At 40.2% G+C, this 18,138-nt stretch overlaps 1 protein-coding gene across 3 annotated transcripts in view; it reads left to right on the top strand.

Annotated features, from left to right (window-relative positions):
- The first annotated feature begins 3,401 nt into the window (after positions 1-3,401).
- Positions 3,402-18,138, top strand: part of LOC137588490 (TOX high mobility group box family member 2-like) — a 79,253-nt gene continuing 64,516 nt past the window's right edge. For all 3 annotated transcript variants that reach the window (XM_068305629.1, XM_068305621.1, XM_068305614.1), the window contains exon 1: positions 3,402-3,973. In XM_068305629.1, coding sequence (XP_068161730.1) covers positions 3,869-3,973 — 105 coding nt within the window. In that variant the 5' untranslated portion in view covers positions 3,402-3,868. The remainder of the gene's footprint in view (positions 3,974-18,138) is intronic.

Genomic DNA, 18,138 nt, shown 5'->3' with positions numbered 1-18,138 from the left:
AACTTACCTTATTTCTATTTCACGAATGACTAGCAAATCATTATTAGCTCACTGGGTGAAGATATTGTGTGCTTTAAAATATGCTGAGAGAAATGACTGAATGGCGTCATTTGTCTTAATCTGCCTGCAATTTTTATAGTTTGCAGGCAGATCATTCAAAAGAAAACATATCTACTGTATTTATGTCCAACTCACATTCAGAATACATCATAAAAATACGAATTTCTGCAATCATAAATTAAGGTGACAAAAACGCAACTGATGACAGTTCCAACAAAAATGCTACTTTTCTCTAATACGGTGTTATTATTGCAGATTTCTGGCTGCCAGCTGTTGGAGTTCATAATTCTTGAACAGCTGGCAGACAGAAAGTCATAATCTCACAATATAAATACCTCTGGGGTAACTTGACATGCTAATAAAGGAAAAAATGAAATAACACATTCCTTCTGAATATCTCTAACACTTATATTTTCACCCACTCAACTTTCTGCTTGCCAAAAAACATTATGCACCTTTCATTGGTATCACTCTGTGTGACACAGATGATGATGAAGTCTTAATTCTATTCTAATATCACCAGATGATTACATGAGCTGTGGCTTCGTTTGTGTTGTGCAGAAATCGCTTAGTATTTTTAAACTGTTTTGGTGATGCATTAATTAGGATTAGTCAAGTTAAAAAATGACAAGAGTATCGTCAATAGTTTTCAGCGACACACTTGTCGAGAATGCAATCAGCCACCGCTGAAAGCAGCAGGTCCTCCATGCTAGGAGACTGTAATTTGAATTGTAATTCTCAGTTCAGTCAGTTAAATAATTGTATTGATCAAGATGTAATTTTTACAGTTATCCTGTATGGTTCTCCCACTGAATCTACTCAATTTATTATTCCATGTGGTTGAATGCAATAACTTTATCAAGATTTTTTTTGTACTAAAGTCCTTCTTATTTGTTGGTCATTTTAAACTAAATTATATTCAATATACAGTTACCTATATTGCACGTGTGTAGACTATGGAAGGAAATAAACACATCGGAGGGAGCAACCAATAGCTGAAAATGCGAACCTGACAGAGAACAGTCTAGGGTCTGGCTTCAAATCCAGGAACTTCTTGCTGTGAGGACAAGATGCTAAGTGCAATGCCCCATGCTGTTAAGCTTTTAAGTATCAAGAGTACAAATTATCCCAACGTCCAGAAAAATGGGAGCATAAGGTTTGAGAAGTGCGGACTGGACACACATGACAATGACCTTGCACTGAAATTTTCGGAATAGTTTCAATTAGGTGAAATTAACTTCTTAAAATCAATGCAGTACATTTTGAAAAGAAATTAAAGATAAGGCAAAAACTATTAAAACAATCAAAGATTTGCAAAGTCAGTGTTTTCTTTTACTTTTCAGGTAAACACAGACAGTATACTCAGTAGTGTATACCACAAGATAAATTGAGCAATTTACATCGCTATGATACTTTCAGGTGTTAATGCTCACCACACCAGCTCCACACAGGTTGCTCTAGTCTAGAATATAAAATAAACCTCATGTGAGAGTGAACAAAACTATAGACTTCATGGTAATAATAGCTTTGCAAGTCATAATTTGAAGACATCTCAAACTGATTTGAGCTTTTCTGTTGTAACTTTAGGAGAGAAATGACCAACATGCACTTTTTTTTAGGTTAGCTACCCAAGGTCATAAAAGTTTCCCATGCAATTGAGTTTTGAGATGATTTTTGCTTTAAACCTTTTTGCACAATTCTCAGCACTTCTTTTGTTCTCTCATCGCTTCACTCAAATCAGCCATTCTTTCTGCAGGATGAACCGACAGCCAAATTATCTTATCTACCTTTCATCTCCCAATTTTTTTTTCATCTGCATCACATTTTATTTGAGATTAAAGTAGGCTGTGTTTTTGTGCAGCACTAATTGCCATAGAGTTTCAGTAATTAAAGGACAATAAAGCCTTAGTAGTAATTAGTTTCTCTTGTTTGGTTGCTAGCCCATCAATTGTGCTTCAATAATACTGATCATTAGCATGCGCCTAAGCAGTGAGGGATGCTGGGAAAGAAGCCCTGCACACACAGCACTCCACATTCCATTCCCATGAAGCCATGGCACCGAGCCATGTGGTTAACTCTCTGTGTGCTGGGCCAGTGGAGAGTGGCAGACTGAACCTACCAACCAAGACTGACAGTGTAAAATGCACTGTAACATAATAAATCTGCTGAAATAATGACCAACTGTTTACAACTCTGAAGGTGGGGAATGTACATAAGAGCTACAGCAGTGGGCAGATGCTGCTCTCCAATGTTTTCTCTTAACACAGTTGACTCAACCCAGTGCCACATTCTCCCTTAATCACTAGCTAAGTTGACCTAATTCAACCTGTCTTTAAAACCATTAAGCGGTGAATAAGAATATTATTAGTATTAAACGTTAAAACAGATCAAACTATCTGCACAGAACTGCATTAAGACACCACATTCCAGCTTTTCTGTTCAGGCAAGTTGTACTGATTGTGCGGCAAACTGTGGCAAAAGCAATAGCGTTAGGCAGCAGAAAATGTGCTCTGTTCTGTACTTTGCCTTGACATGATTGAAAGACAATGGTCCCGTGGATAGGCCATTTCAACATCAAATGTGCATGCACATCACAGGGCAAGGGGTGTGCTATCCATCACATTCAGTGAGCTGTCAGAAGCAGCTCTTACAGCCCAGGCTTCTCTCTGTACGCATTTGCACTGCATGGCAATACAAGATTAAACCTCTCTGTACATATCACTGCCTGTGCTTACTGTATTTTTACACACTTTTCAAATAGCTTCTTATTAGACTTATGCTTATTTTTAACATTGTATGTGGTTTCCACAAAGCCTTTTATTTCTACATACTTATCTATGCTAGTATAGTTAAAGAATAAATAAAGTTTAGTCATACTGATATTTTCTAAACATAACAAAAAAAAAATTAGCTTTCAAAAAAAAAGACTACACTCGCATTGAAACTGCTTTGACCTACTCTTTGGCTTCTGGTTAAAATAAGAGCACAGGGGCTTTTCTCAGGTTTTGAATGATCCGCTGACATCAGCATCAAATACAGAGGTTTTTATTGCAGCCATTCAAATGCAAAATTAAAAATACATAAAAACATAGTCGAAATGCAGAGATACTGTGCAAACTCCTCCCATTCGCCGAGGCACAATAACCCAAATGGAAGCCTTTCTGAAGCACTGATGGAAGAAGAGTGCGCTTTATAATGCACAGACGTGCACACTACTACATTTCCAGCTAATCAGAGGCGCGCAGTTGCAGAAAGGAGAGCGGTTGCCAAGGCAGCCACATCTCCCCTCCCCCTTCTCCATCCGTTCCTCTTACCCGTTTATTATCGGCAGAGGTCGCATGGCAGAGGGAAGTCTTACCACTTCTCTACTGGAACCAGTGCCAGAATATGCACCTCCATAACAAAGCCCGTGTGGAGTCCTGAGAGCAGTGGGGGAAAAAAAAGAGGCAGCAGATGTATGGGTTGTTTAAAAGGTTTCTGAAAGAGAGGATCTAAATTGAAGCTTTTGCTTTTATTTGTCCTGGAACAGCGGGATAGTTTTGCCAACACGTGTGCATCCATGAAATGTGTGTTTTGTTTTGAGTCAGTGAGTGTTTCGCATCCTGGTGTGGGGCTCTAAGGAGGACTGCGCATCACTAGAGTTAGTGCCGAAGTTCGGCCGCGAACGGATGTGAGGGAAGAGTACTCCGTGTAAACTCCTCCACTTCTTTTTGTGCTGTTCTCCTGTTCCGGCGTTGTTTTTGCTGAGACAACAGTGAGTTCAATACGCAGAAAGTGATTTCATGCCTTCAGTCTCGCACAACCTGAGATGGACGTGAGATTTTATCCTGCGCCCCCGGCAAATGTGGGTTCATGCTCCCTACCGACTGAATCAAGTTGTCTGAGCTCGTTGGACTATTACCACTCGAACAAGGTAAATAACAATCTGCGTGTCCTCTTACACTGAAAATGTTGTGGTCTCACCTGTCTCTTTACATGAGCCCCATGCACCGTGCAATATTCACGCAACGCCAAAGGTTTTCTGTGCGTAAGGGCGCTCCGACTGCTCCAACGCCGCACAGAAAAACGTCAAGTGTCAGTGAGGAAAAGTGACCGGAGCTGGGATGGACTGCTTTTAATTTAAGACAGATCATTTCAACTTGTGCTACTCTAACTACAGACTGGTAATCATTCACTTTTGTTGTTGGAAGACATGTCTTAACTTTTTTTTTCCTGAACCAACATGGTTATTATGTTATTTCCCCGTGAGATTACGCAGTTGTGTTGTGCAGAAAGCTGACATTAAGCGTCCCGCCCGATGTGGAATACCATAGGCTGTATAGAATCCATACTGCCCCACTCTGCTTTCTGCTTCAACATTATCTCTCTTCTCAATGATTTCTTAGAGCTTACATGATTTTTCCACTGGGGGTTCAACTATTAAATGGCTGTGTGCCAGCCATGTAGTTAATTACTTTGTAAGGAGAAGCGACACAGCCTGGCTTGTACAGTAGAGTATCTTTCTGAGTTTTGACACCTTACAGTTCATGACTTGTGACTCTAAGTGCGCAGGTGATATTAAAAACAACATTATTTATATGGTGCAGCTTAATATATGTTTGCGTGTAAAACCTCATAAAAACACACACACATGCAAAGTAATCTTGTTTTAAAGAGTAAAAGGATGGAGCAAACCTTGAAATGTTATATTGAAAGTGAATAACAGCAGATAAAACACCACAAAGTAAGATAAGCTTGTGGCAAAAGTACTAGTGAGTAGCACAAATACTAGAAGTACCCAGTGAAACTGATAGGAAAACAATTTTAAACCTTTTTAATAACAGACTTACAGTGTCCAAGATCTCAGCCCCCTGCAATCGCAGAACAAGACTTTTTGTTCTCACTTACCTTTGGCCTGCAGTTGTTGATAAAGTTCTTAGGAGATGAAGGTGGTTAGGCTTGCTGTCACAGACAATGCGGCTTTCAGGTATGAAAATGAAGGTGGTGATACACAGTTGGGTATATTTGCCTTTCACTGTGAGGGTAATGGAAAATCTCTGTAACTGAATGTACCTGTATTCAACAAACATGATCTCCCTGTTTAGATATGAATTAGTGCTACAGTAATCTTTGAGCATGTTTGGTGATGCAAAGCTTTTTTTTTTTTAAATGCAAAAAGCCGAAATTATGAACAACCAGGAATTGATCAGATGAAAATGATCTTCATAAAACACGTATTCATGAGGCTGGTTTCCATCTGGTGGCATACACATGCACTCATATACAGTAACTCTCTCCTCCACAGGGAACTCATTGTAGGTCAAGTGAATTAAGATCATCCTCCATGCTAATAATAATCTCTAGAATATGTGTATGTAGGCACATTGCATTTACTAGATATTTAATGATAGAAAGGGAGAAAGTTACACTAATTACTGTCACTGATACAAAAGTGTGGCGGTCCTCAAAATTACAAGTGGTCATTTGAATTATTAAAATCTCTCTGTGCATGAGGGAGTGTGTGTGTGGGGGGGATTCTTTCAGCAAGGGGAGGTATAATTTTCTAACATGAACTACTTTCACTATCAATTCAAATGAGGCTGATAGCAACAGAGATCATTTGACCTGTCCTGTTAGCACAGCACGAGGTCAAGATCTCCCGTGAAACACTTTTCAAAGTGGCATTAAAAGTGACATCTGATTTGTTGTGTAGGTGCTTTATCCACCAATCAGGTCTGACTGCTCCTAATCATCCATTATAACCCTGGGTTCCCAATTTTAAAGTCTGCTCAGGTCAACTTTTCAGCTGTGTAGAGGCTAATCATAACATTAAGGTCAATTATTCTTATGAGCTTACTTTGCATATTCCTGTCAATTTAATGGGTTGGAGCAAACTTTTGCGATGGATTTGTTGGCTTCTTTTTTCACTTGACAATATTCTAGTGGGATATTATTATTGGAAAAGAGACAGAATAATTTGCATAAAAAAAACCCTTTGGTCGGGTGTTTGCAGTTTGGCAATCATACCGCGATTTAGCACAATTACTCCTTCTCAGTATCTGTAGTTTTCTTTTTTAAGGAAAAAAAAGCAATTAACAGCCTGAGAAAGCATTTCTCCTTTCATCACTGTGAAATTTACAGTGTTAATCTGAGTCACACACAAGCTTAATTGGGTAAGAGGAGCATGTGTTGGTATTTTTGCTTTACACCCTGTTTATTTGCAAACCTGTTATGTGTGCTGCTGGCTCACTGGATGCTGTGCATGATCACATTCCCAGTTTAAGTAATTAACAATTTTATGTGGTTTTCATGGAACACATGTGCTCCTTTAATGCTTTCAACCTTTGTCACATTGCTCATTTGGAACTGTAGCTTTTTCTGCTCATAACAGTTGATATGCACAAACTCTTCTAAATGCATTCTTTCTTTTCTTTGTTATGCATAAACTAATGTGCTGGTGATCACCGAACACTGCGTGAATCACTTCTGTTATAGAGGCAGTTTTGACCATGACTAGTAAAAACATCTTGCAAGGAAGAAAAGTGAATCTTTTGTAAGATTTGGCAGCCAACAGCTGTCAATGACTTGTGCTGAAATAACATGAATCATTGTGTGAAGACTCTGCACTGAGCAGTAATGCAGTTACAAGAGAAAAAAGGTGAAGAATACAAAAAAAAATGCATAAATGAGTAACGAATGTACTTGAAATGCATAAAGAGATGATTCAAAGATCCATAAATAACCCTAAAGATGTCTGTTTCAATACTTTCAGTACTCACTTTACTTCACTGTCAGTGTGTCTGTCTTTTATAACTCCTCTCCCACAGCCACACAGGAGGAATTACACAGAACAATAACATAATAACAGCATTATTCTGCGATGATAAAATTAAACTGTACCATGCCAAAACCCTGTCTGCAGCCTCAAAGGCTGCATAGCGCATATAGAACGTATGTATTATAGAATACACTGAAAATATAAACATGTATGTTGTATTATTGAACAGGAGCAATTGTGCTGTGACAACTTGTTCGCCAGGCACTTTTAGTTTGCTCTGTGAAATGAGGACACAGTGTTTGCTCCTTTATTTGAATATCTTAATCAAACAGTAGTGACAGTTGCTGCCTGTGCTGAAGTGAGGTGCTGCCTACAGTACAGCAGCGGCATAGAGTACAGCAAGAGAAGGCCCCCATGTTTATACATCCTGGCCCCACCCAGCTCATATATCCTTCCAACAACTGATATCTGCTTACACAGAGTATGACTGAAGAGCTGACTTTGTTAGCTGGTGATCTTTGTGTTTGATAAACTGGAGACTGATGCACATCATTTGAATGCCTCATCGTAGTTTAATTTTTTTTATTAAAGGATTGCTTTGTGCATGGTGACTAAAGGTTTCATTGCTTTGCATTGATTAACATATCCAGTGACAGTTTCCATCGTCTTCTGGCTCTTGAATAAACAGAGATCTGATTATTATTAGTTGTTGCTAAGAGTAAAAGGGTTATTTTTAATACCTTCTTAATTTTGAACAAAGCTGACAAATTACCTATTGCCTTTAAAGCAGTCCGTATTATTGTGTTTGTGTTGTGATGCAGTCACTATTAGATAATGACAATGTGGCATGTCACAGTGAGGCAGAAAAGGAGAGTCAAAGGCTGGGTGAGTCACATAGGTTGAAGTAATAAGTGGCCCAGTATGGGGACATTGCATTTATGTGTGTGCCTGAGCATGCTAACTCGGGGCCATTCAAGCATTTTGCTGACTACAGAATCACAATCACAATTGCTGTCATAGCCCCATGCAGAAGAAGGCCGTGCATACCACACGGTGACACACAGTGAACAGAGGCAAAAACAGTCACTAACTCATATTCTCCATCCCCCAATATGCACATACGATTCTTAATAAGAATTCCAACCATTTGAAATCATTTTAATAAAACTGGCGATGTTAGCTGACTCAGAGTCAGCACACGGCAAAGAGATATCCAACCTTACTGGTTTTTTTTACTTGACTGCAGCACCCCCTTTATAGCCAACCACAAAGTGTCTACTTTTGTTTTTCTGACTTTTTTGGGGGGATGATTGACACAGTTTCTGACAGATGAAACATACAGATGAAAGAAAATGTGACATGTGATGCTTTAATACCACATGTGGCACCATGAATAAATTTTCCACCATTCAAATACCCTGTTTCTTTGTTTGTCTTTTAAATGTTTGTGTTTGATGATTATGAGTGTGACAGTTTGAGTGTGTGTGTGCGTGTGTGTGTGTGTGTGTGTGCATGTGTGTGTCTGTCTGTGTATCATTGATGGTGGGGGGCTAACTATGTGCTAATTATTGGCCCGAGTATTGCTAAGCTACTTGCTTGTCGTTGGGTAGCAGTGCGTCCCCCTCAGCGTCTGTTACCGTAATTAAGACCAGCCGCCCCACCGTAGTGTGTTTACATTAGTCAGCCTGGGCCTTCCCATGGGGCACTGGAATGGCATTCTCTTTCTAACTGCAGAAGAAGAAAAAAAGGAGAAACAGAGCCAACACCTGCTGCAGAGTCGGCCCCTGGGTGTTTAGTTAAATTTTGATTATGTTTGTTAATGACTGCAAACACTCAGAAGGAATGCTCGTTAGTGTGGAAAAACTGATGAGTAAATAATGTACTGCATCCATCAGTCTCTTAAGACTATTATTTTCTTTATGGGTTAAAGTGTAAATTATTTTTATTATCATTCAATTACAGTTCCTCACATATTCCCCAAGTTCAAAGTGACATCATCTCAATTTTGTCTTTTGTGTAACCAGCTGTTGAAAACGTAAAGCTTTCATTCACGAATATTAAGTAACAAGTCATAGATAAATAAGAATAGCAGCATCTTACTTTTTTGCATTTATCCGAGCACTTCAGAAGCTGGAGTCAACTATTGGCGTTTCTTTGAACCCATCAGCAGCACTGTGTCCAGGGATCACTTGGTGTTTCGAATTTTCCAACATCAGACATCCTTACCTACACGACCTAGCCATGTTTGATCAGATGACTTGTATGCATGTGGTCCTGTGGATCAATCCCCGTGGACCTCCTCTCCAGAACTAGAGCTGCTTAAAGGCTTTCTCAGCTGCATCAATGATGGTCTTCATGGCAGTGCTCCTTACAGGTCGTGCCATGCTGAGTATATTGAAGGAATGGTGGACTGAGTGCCTTGCCTTTCTTCTGCACCCTACATCCATAGACATGCATTTAGCCTTTCTGCCCTCCATTTATTTGGATCTCTTTCTTTCACGGACCTCCATACAGTCTTCCCATTTCACTTCTGGCTTCATGGCAATGGCCTGAAAATGGTGTCACAAGAGAATCTCAGCATTTTCTCCAAATTCACCAAGAAGTACCAATCCCAAGAGGTTGTTAGGGCCCCACCTATCTACCTGCCTGCCTGCCTGCCTGCCTACCTACCTACCTTTTAATCTTTAAAATTGAGCAGCATGAACAATATGTTTTGCGCTCTGAGGGGTCGTGTTTTACCACAATAACTCCATGTAACTCTGTTTCAAGTTTATTTATTCTTATATAGCCCAGATTCACAAACAATGTCTCAAAGAGCTTTACAATCTGCACATGGACGATATCCCTCTGACTTATGTGCACTGCGAGCAGTACGACCCTCTCATCTGTCTCTGTCTATCCCTCATCAATCCATCCATCCATCCATCCATCCATCCATCCATCTATCCATCCATCTATCTATCCATCCATCCATCCATCCATCCATCCATTCATTCATCCATCCATCCATCCATCCTCCGTCCATCCATCCACCCATCCATCCATTCATTCATACATACATCCATCCATCCATCCATCCATCCATTCATTCATACATCCATCCATCCATCTATTCATTCATCGATCCATCAATATATCCATTGTCCATCCATCCATCCATCATCCATCCATCCATCCATCCATAATGCAGAGAAATCAGTGGTTAAAATCATCAGTAGGCAGCCATGCAAGGCATACATGGTGTGCGTATGTAGATATGTAAATATATAGGTATATGTACATATCTACATGCATGCCTACGTAGGTATGTGTTGTCTGAATGTATGCATGCATGCATGTTTTATGTATGGTATGTATGTATGCATGCTCTCATGGACCCACTTACGTGCACACGCATGCATGTACAGTATACGTATGTAGGTATGTACATGTATGCATGTGTATATACATGCATGGAAAAGGCTGAAGCTGGACAAACATTCCCAGTTGTCTTAGCTTCCTGAGGTATGTCCTGTGCAAACACCATGAGCCATGCTATAAGCTCCTTGCCAGGAATTTAAGCCTCTTTCCCTCCCTTGTTTTCCCTGAATATCGTTAACAATTATTATCGGCCTAGTGTCAGTGTCATGTTTACACCATGGTCCAAAGGGACAGCAGCCAAATGAAAGTTCAATTAATGGGTCAAACCCGGACAAACAATGTAATTATTTGAATATAAATTAGACTCTATCTGAAAAAGGTTTACTTTTAGTCTTTCTGGTTAAAAATTTTAAATCTTTTTTTTTTAATAGTTGCTACTTTGTCATAGGTCTTCGACTTTTTCTCACTGCTGATGTCTTCCATTAGTTCACTGACAAGCATTGATGTAAATCACCAGAGGTTTCCACTCGAGGAGGGCAGGGCAGATTAATCCGTACGATCCTGAATTTGTTCTTTCCTTTTCCCCCCAGCTGTGAATGTCTGGCTTTGTCCTTTGTCTGACAAGAACATGTGTTTATTGTGTGTGACATATTTAGCAGGCAGATATAATTGCCTGTGCATGGCTGTAATTGTCTGTGTCCATTTCAGTCTGCAGAGATTGTGGTAACCCACAGAACCACCAAGATAATCAAACTGTAGCTCATTCTTCGTTTTTCGAGTGCTAATGATGAGCTCCCTGATTGTTTACAATAACTAGTGAAGGGTGAGAGAAAGTGCAGGGATTATTCCTTGGTTTTAGTTCTTTCAATGTTTTAAACTTTGGTTTAAGATAGGGGACTGCCTGAAACAGCGAGAAAATTAAAAGGTTGTTGTAGACTTGTAGATAGTGAAAGAATGGCATTTTTTAACAAGGAAAAAAGAGGTAAAGCACTTAGTGGAGACTTGTGGTTTTAGAAAAGAGAGGGAAAGCGAGAGAATGAGGCCCTGTCTTTGTGCTGTTGACCTATTTAGTCTCACTCTGGCCATGAGCCACATTGATGACTGATGTCGCCTAGCAAAACAAACACAGCAAAGAAAAGTAGGAATTTGGAAATTATGATGTCACTGGTGTTATCCTATCAGGGACATTGTTTTTCTCTTAACTAAGCCTTGAAAACCTCAGAGCACCTCTGTGGAGTTGTTAACACAGAGACAAGGGAAACTTGAACCAAATTCTTTATAGAAATGCTAATAACACAGTAGACAGTTGTGAAAAACCATAGCCACAAGCAACACTTAGTGGGACAACCCACATTACTTAGCAAATATGTATATTTGTAAATGTGTGCTTGTGTGTGAGCTTTGAGAGTGATGACAGACATACTCAGATCCTTTGTAAAATAAACACATGGTAGAAATATATGTGCCCCAAGTATAGGTACCCATGTCACTTTTATAAATAGTGATGGAATGTACCCCAGTACAGTTAACCAAGCTGCTTCACTTTAGTTTTGAAGGATTTTGCACTTTGTGAAAAGTCCCATCATCCATCCATCCATGCATCCATCCATCTATCCATCCATCTATCCATCCATCCATGCATCCATCCATCCATCCATCCATCCAACCATGCAACATCTTGTAGAAAAAACAATCACAATCATCTAGTCTACAGCCACTTTCCAGCTTTGGTTCCGATTCATTTCATTGTGACTTTAAAAAAAAAAAAAAATCTATAAATAGTGAACCTGCCCTGTAGTGACATTAGAACTTGACAATAACAGCGCTAGTTCAGAGGAAAATAGAAAAGTAAAAATGATTATCTCATTTTGCCAAATTAAGACCGCCAATCGTTCCATGTATTACTGATTCTGAGGGACAGCAGTAACAACAGCAGCAGATATAGTAAATATCGGTCAATTTGTTACACATAACTCACTGCACTTGTAATGTTTTACACCCAGGAACAAATGTTTGTGGCAGTGGGACAGGGAAAGGGAGAGCAACAGAGATGGTCATGTTTTATTAAGCCTGATAATCTGTGACTCAGGTTACAAAGTGCTTTGTGGGTAATTAGAGATCATGTCGTATGCCTGGCATGCTGAAAATTTGCACTCCGCCCTAATCCCCTCCTATTTGCCTTTTACCCACCACCTCCCTTCCTCATTCTCTCTCTAAAAAAAGGCCCTAATGCTTTCAAATGAGCTAGCTTCCTATCAGGAAAATGGCCACATAAACAAACATGGCAGCTGCACTTCAGGTAGCAAATCATCAGAAAATATGTACCTTGCTTTAAGACATGTGCTTATGTACTCAGAATTCAATAAGAGGAAGTCGACAGTGGAGCACTTTGTGATTTGTTTGGAAGAACTTGTTAGATGAATGACTAATGTCTTCTGGCAAGTGCCCCTGGTTTACTATTACCAAACAATAGTATTTGATTTAGAGCACCATAGCCTTGGTTTTCACATAGACAGAAGCTCAGCCTGCTGTTTTCTTTTGAACCCTACATGCTGACTGCACATTCATGCAACATCCCCGGAACACAGGGACACACAAAGGAAATTCTCAACTGACATGGGCACTTGTTAAAACACACACAAACACGCACCACACACACACACACACACACACACACACACACACACACACACACACACACACACACACACACACACACACACACACACACACACACACACACACACACATTCATTGTCTTTAATTTTTCCAGTCCCAAGAAACTCACTACCATGCATAAAATAGTAATGATGTTGACAAACACTGTAATGTCATTACAGGCTTTGCTGGGATTATGATACCAACTCTATTAAACTGCAGTCTGCTACAGCATTTGAGCAAAAGCATTTACTCACTCTCATAAATTTAAAAAAACAACACGTTTGAGCTGTAACTCACTGAGTTGAGTGAATGCTGTGTTTCCCTAAACATCCCCTTTGCCTAAAGGAAGCCACAATAGTGAAAAAAGTGTTAATATCTCTACTGTAGCTCAGGGCTGCCAAACATCCTACATTTAGCACGGTATGATCACGGAGGCACAAGTTGAATTTAGTTGTTTTAAATGTCATCATGATGAGTACTTGTGACAATTACTGTAGTAGTAGACATTGGTGATTTTAGACTCTGGGGCTACGAGGCCCCTCTGCAAAACCCACTCCTACCCCACGGCTCATTCATTCATCTTCTGCCGCATTGTCCGCCGTAGCGGGTCACGGGAAGCTGGAGCCTATCTCAGCTGGCACAGGGCGTGAGGCGGGGGACACTCCGGGCACGACGCCAGTGCACCGCGGATCCCACACCACATTTAAAAAAAATAACAAGTAGCATCACACAGACACAAATGTATGGATACTGAATACACAAAAAGTAGGCATAACATGAAACTATATAGTCATCACTTGACGACGCACCTCTGAGTTTTGGGGTGCCAGTGGTCCAACAATGTATAGCAGCTTCATAGAGGGATTATAGTTCCCATTGTAACATAAATTGTGTGTGTGTGGGGGGGGGGGGCAATCCTATCCCAATTATTTTGAGGGTCCCGCAATATTTTCATGATTTCCTTAATAGCAGGCCTTACTCATTAACCTCCTCAACCTCCCTCCGAGCCTCAGGAGGATGACCTGATTGTTCACTTATTCAGATGTAGAAATAGCTGTCCATTTTGGTGCCATGCAGGAACCAAGCTTTCAGCAGCTCATACAGCATCAAGCATCACATTTCCATAAAATGCATCAAAATGCAAAACAGAGCTATATTCAAAGTTTTAAGTAGCTTGGTGATTTTGGCAGAGCTAGAAGGCTTTTAAGAGTTTAGGGAACTAAAAGTTACCAGTGGCTCTTTATCTCTGTTTGCATGGAGTTGTTTTTGTGGGTATTGGAAAAAGATATAGCTCTTGAGAACACAAATGAAGCAGTAAAGCAGGAGACCATTTGGACTGTACTCTAAAGAGGGCAGACCCAAGACTTCAACTTGTATAAAGTTGAAGTCCTGGGAATTTAATTTTTATCTCCCTGCCAAAGGAGGCATTGCGATGTACCCTATTTCAGAATACAGAACACTGTTTTTTGTCTTTTACTCACATTTCTTCAAAAACTGAGCTTTTGTTTTGCTGGGATCCAAACGTGTGCATGTAGTAATAGATTTTTTAAATTTCCTTTTTTTTTTTTTCCCCGACACTTTGAACTTTGGCAAATTTCAGCTATGTTAGATCCACCTAGATTCATCCCCTTTCATCAGTGGGGGTTAGGTGGGGGGCTTTCTATTTGCCTTTACTACTTAATTTCAACCATTTCTGCTGCTTAGAATGCTCCATTGCCCTTTCTCCCCCTCTCCCTTACACACGCACGCACACACACACACACACACACACACACACACACACATACACACACACAAACTCTGGATCATGCTCACTTTTACACCTCTAGATCCCTACCATCCAGGCACACACACTTGCCATACAGCTTCAAGGCATTTCATTTCCTCTCGTCCTATGACAACATCACAATATAATGGGACACGGTGTCATGTGACAAGAGCAAGAACATGGAGCGATCAAATCGCTCTCTGTGTGTCTCTCTCCAGATTCAAGGGCAGAATGGTCAGTTGTTACATAAACTAGAGTTGGTTCAATTACAGAAATATGTGCTTTGTGTCCTTGTCATAGGCAGAGTGATGAAGCAGATAAAAAATAAGTTATTATCTTTGTTCCTTCAAGATCCTTAGGATATACCTTAATTCCTGTGTTCACTCTCTGTGGAACCATATTCTCTTGAGGATCAGCCATTTAATGCAGGTTTCACTGGCAAAGTGAAGACACAATACTTAATGTTTAATGTAAAAGTATTTTTAGCTTACCTGACTCAACAGAGCTGGCGTATACAAGAGGATCCCACCTTGGCCAGTAGCGATGCTATAGATTAAAGATTTTACTTTTTTCAGTTTTGCACACCCTTCCATTACCTTGTTCTATCTTGTTTAGTAGGCATCGGTGTGAAACGAGATGCAGAGCTGCACTAAAATTTTTTATATCTGCTTGATAATTTCTCTGAATGGAAGTTAATGTTTATCAAAATGACCTCCTAAAACTCTTTAGCTTTCATTTTACCAAAATATTTCTGTCGTAATAGTGATATTTTCCGCCTCCGGTGCACCTTCTTACTATTTTCAGCAATTAATTCTTCATAAGTAAACTTTTTAACGTGTGACCCTCAAACCAGTATTCGCCATGTGCCTCAGCAATGCAGCGCAGCACAGTTTTCACATGAGCCTGCGATTAAGTCATCTCCGAGTCTTGAGCTGAGACCAATTTGCCACTAATTGTCTGGGGTTTTAATTTCTAATGGAATAAGGGCCAGAGGGAATACTGCCTAATGAGATGCAGTTACTTGTTAATGTATGTGTGTTTGGAGGGGGAGGGGTGTGTGCACACTCTCCTCGTCTGTTTACTGTACTTGCTAGGCCCTAGTGAATGAAGAAACAATGTTCATTTTTGATGGCATTTAGTTAGATTGACTTTTCATCAAACATAGAGTCAGGCTATGACTTTACAGATACCTGTGTTGTAAACTTTACTGACCAAATGTGGCACAGAGTCCCTTCCAAAAGTGATGTGTGCTTTTGCACTTGGCTCTTAGGTTATTGCTCAGAAATCATGGTTGTGGACTGGAACTAGAAATGTTGTTTACATAGCCTTGGGAGTGTTTGTGTCATGATTTAGATTCCAGGCATTTCAACATCCAAATAAATCGGTTTAGACTTCTGAGGACAAGTAAACGTCCAGAAGAAGAAACAGACCAGCTGTGCTTAAAAATCTGAAAGGTAGCCTTATCTCCAAAGTTCAAGCAATCCTGTTTTCAATTGTTACATGCATAGGAAGTGAGAGTCAAAGTGTTGCTATATGATTTAGAATTTGTTTTAATCACACACACACACACACACACACACACACACACACACACACACACACACACACACACACACACACACACACACACACACACACACACACACACACACACATAGGATAGGATTTGTAACTGTTTATACAGTTACAAAACGCACAAGCAACAATTTTGGCACCTAAGAGAGAGAATACACAGAGTGGACAAGCGCCTCGGAGAACACATGACTACGTGAATCTTTCACTTTGGTGACTTCACTGTCATTTTTCTACCTTTATCGCCTGGAATGGAGTTTGCTTTTACAACTGACTCAAGGCCCTTCCTCTTATTGTTTCAATATGTCAGAGCATTGTTTGAATGAGGTCACCCATTACCGATCTGGCCCGGGGCCAACTTGACTTCAGCTGATTTAATTGAATCTACAACATGAGTAAAATTCAAACAAGCACAGACTGCTTTGCCATGACAGCCTCATTACTCCACATTAAGAACTCATTTCAAAATGCATTGTGACTTTGGGGTTGACAAATGGTGAAACAGGATGAAATCAAATAAGTGACTACATTTTGGAATAGTACTCCAGAAATGCAGCAGTACTGTACATATATTATAGCAAAGCCACAAAATAGTGCTTCTGCTGTTTTGTGTGAGTTAATGTGAATGCCTTCTGGGTTAAAGTGGTTCCATGTTTTCCCTCTGCAGTAATGGAATGACATTCAATGCCATTTTCCTCTTAAATGGAATTTTTGTCAAAGCTTTATGAATTCAACCTGCCTTGTCACTCAAGCCCCTGACAGGGCTGAGAGAGGAGAAAATATGCGAATAAAACCTTTCGATACAGATTTTACTGTTAGCTATGAGCAGACCAAATAATGACGCCTTTATTACGTCCGTTTCACAACAAACAAAGAAGGCTTTCTTATGACATGCCACGAGATGCGATAGCAGGCAGCATAATGACAGACATTATGTATATAGCACATGCACAATATTCATAGCATCTCAGCAGTACACTAGCTGCATTTCAGCATTTCATCAGCTCAGACCTCAACTAAATTTCTCAGTTACGCATGCATTCTTTGAGAGCCGTTGGCAGCTAGGGCCTGAGCTCAAGGGGGAAAAAAAATGCTCAGCAGGCTCAACGTGCTGAAGCGCCACAATAGGAAAGGAAATGTTGAGGCTGTGGAGTGTAGATATGACAGTGTTTGCTTAGGGCTAGGTATCGGGCACAAAAACAAACATGGCCACCCTTAATGAGCCTGTTTGCCTGCCAAAGGTAAAGACAGCTGTTGTCGCTCGCCACAATGGAACAGGCCTCAACGCTACAGACCGCAGAGGACCACTCTGTGTCCCCATAGTAACACTCACCTTGTGTGTACTCAAGAGGGAACTTCAGTCCTCTTTACAGATAAATAGTGAGTAAAGTATAAATTGTGAGTACGCATGGCACTTTGGAAAGGTCTGACTGTGAAATGAAAAGGTTTATTAAATCTTGTATTTCGAGTGCTAAAAGTGAAATTGGCTCGTGGGAGTGTGAAAAGACTGTGTGCACTGAGGACGATAGACTTACTGATAACATTACTGAGTGTGACGTGAAAAACTGCAGCTTTCTGTTTGACAAAGCAAAACACATGTTATTGGACTGTTTGAAAAGATGTACACCTACATTACTTTTTCTGTGCGGATAGAGAAAATCTCCCCAAAATCTCTTCTGGTGAAAAGAGAAGTTTCTCAAAAGACACTAATGCACAGGGATATAGGCAAAGCAGGGGGCACTAAAACCTGGAAAAGCTCTTTTCTCCTACAGCATGTGAGAAAATTAATACTTTCTGGCTGTGCCTGTCCAGCTGAATCAGTACTGACAGCTTGCTACACTGCACAGCTAATTTTAGAGTTAACAATATGAATGAGATGACTGCACAAGTATTTTTTAGCAGAAAGCAGCTAGTAAGAAACTGTGAATATTAAAGGTCCAACTGTCAGGATGGCTTCTGT

This window comes from Antennarius striatus, chromosome 2, assembly GCF_040054535.1.
Source record: "Antennarius striatus isolate MH-2024 chromosome 2, ASM4005453v1, whole genome shotgun sequence".
Classification (NCBI taxonomy): domain Eukaryota; kingdom Metazoa; phylum Chordata; class Actinopteri; order Lophiiformes; family Antennariidae; genus Antennarius; species Antennarius striatus.
Note: the sequence above shows the minus strand (reverse complement) of the source record. Positions and strands in the feature narration are given on the sequence as shown.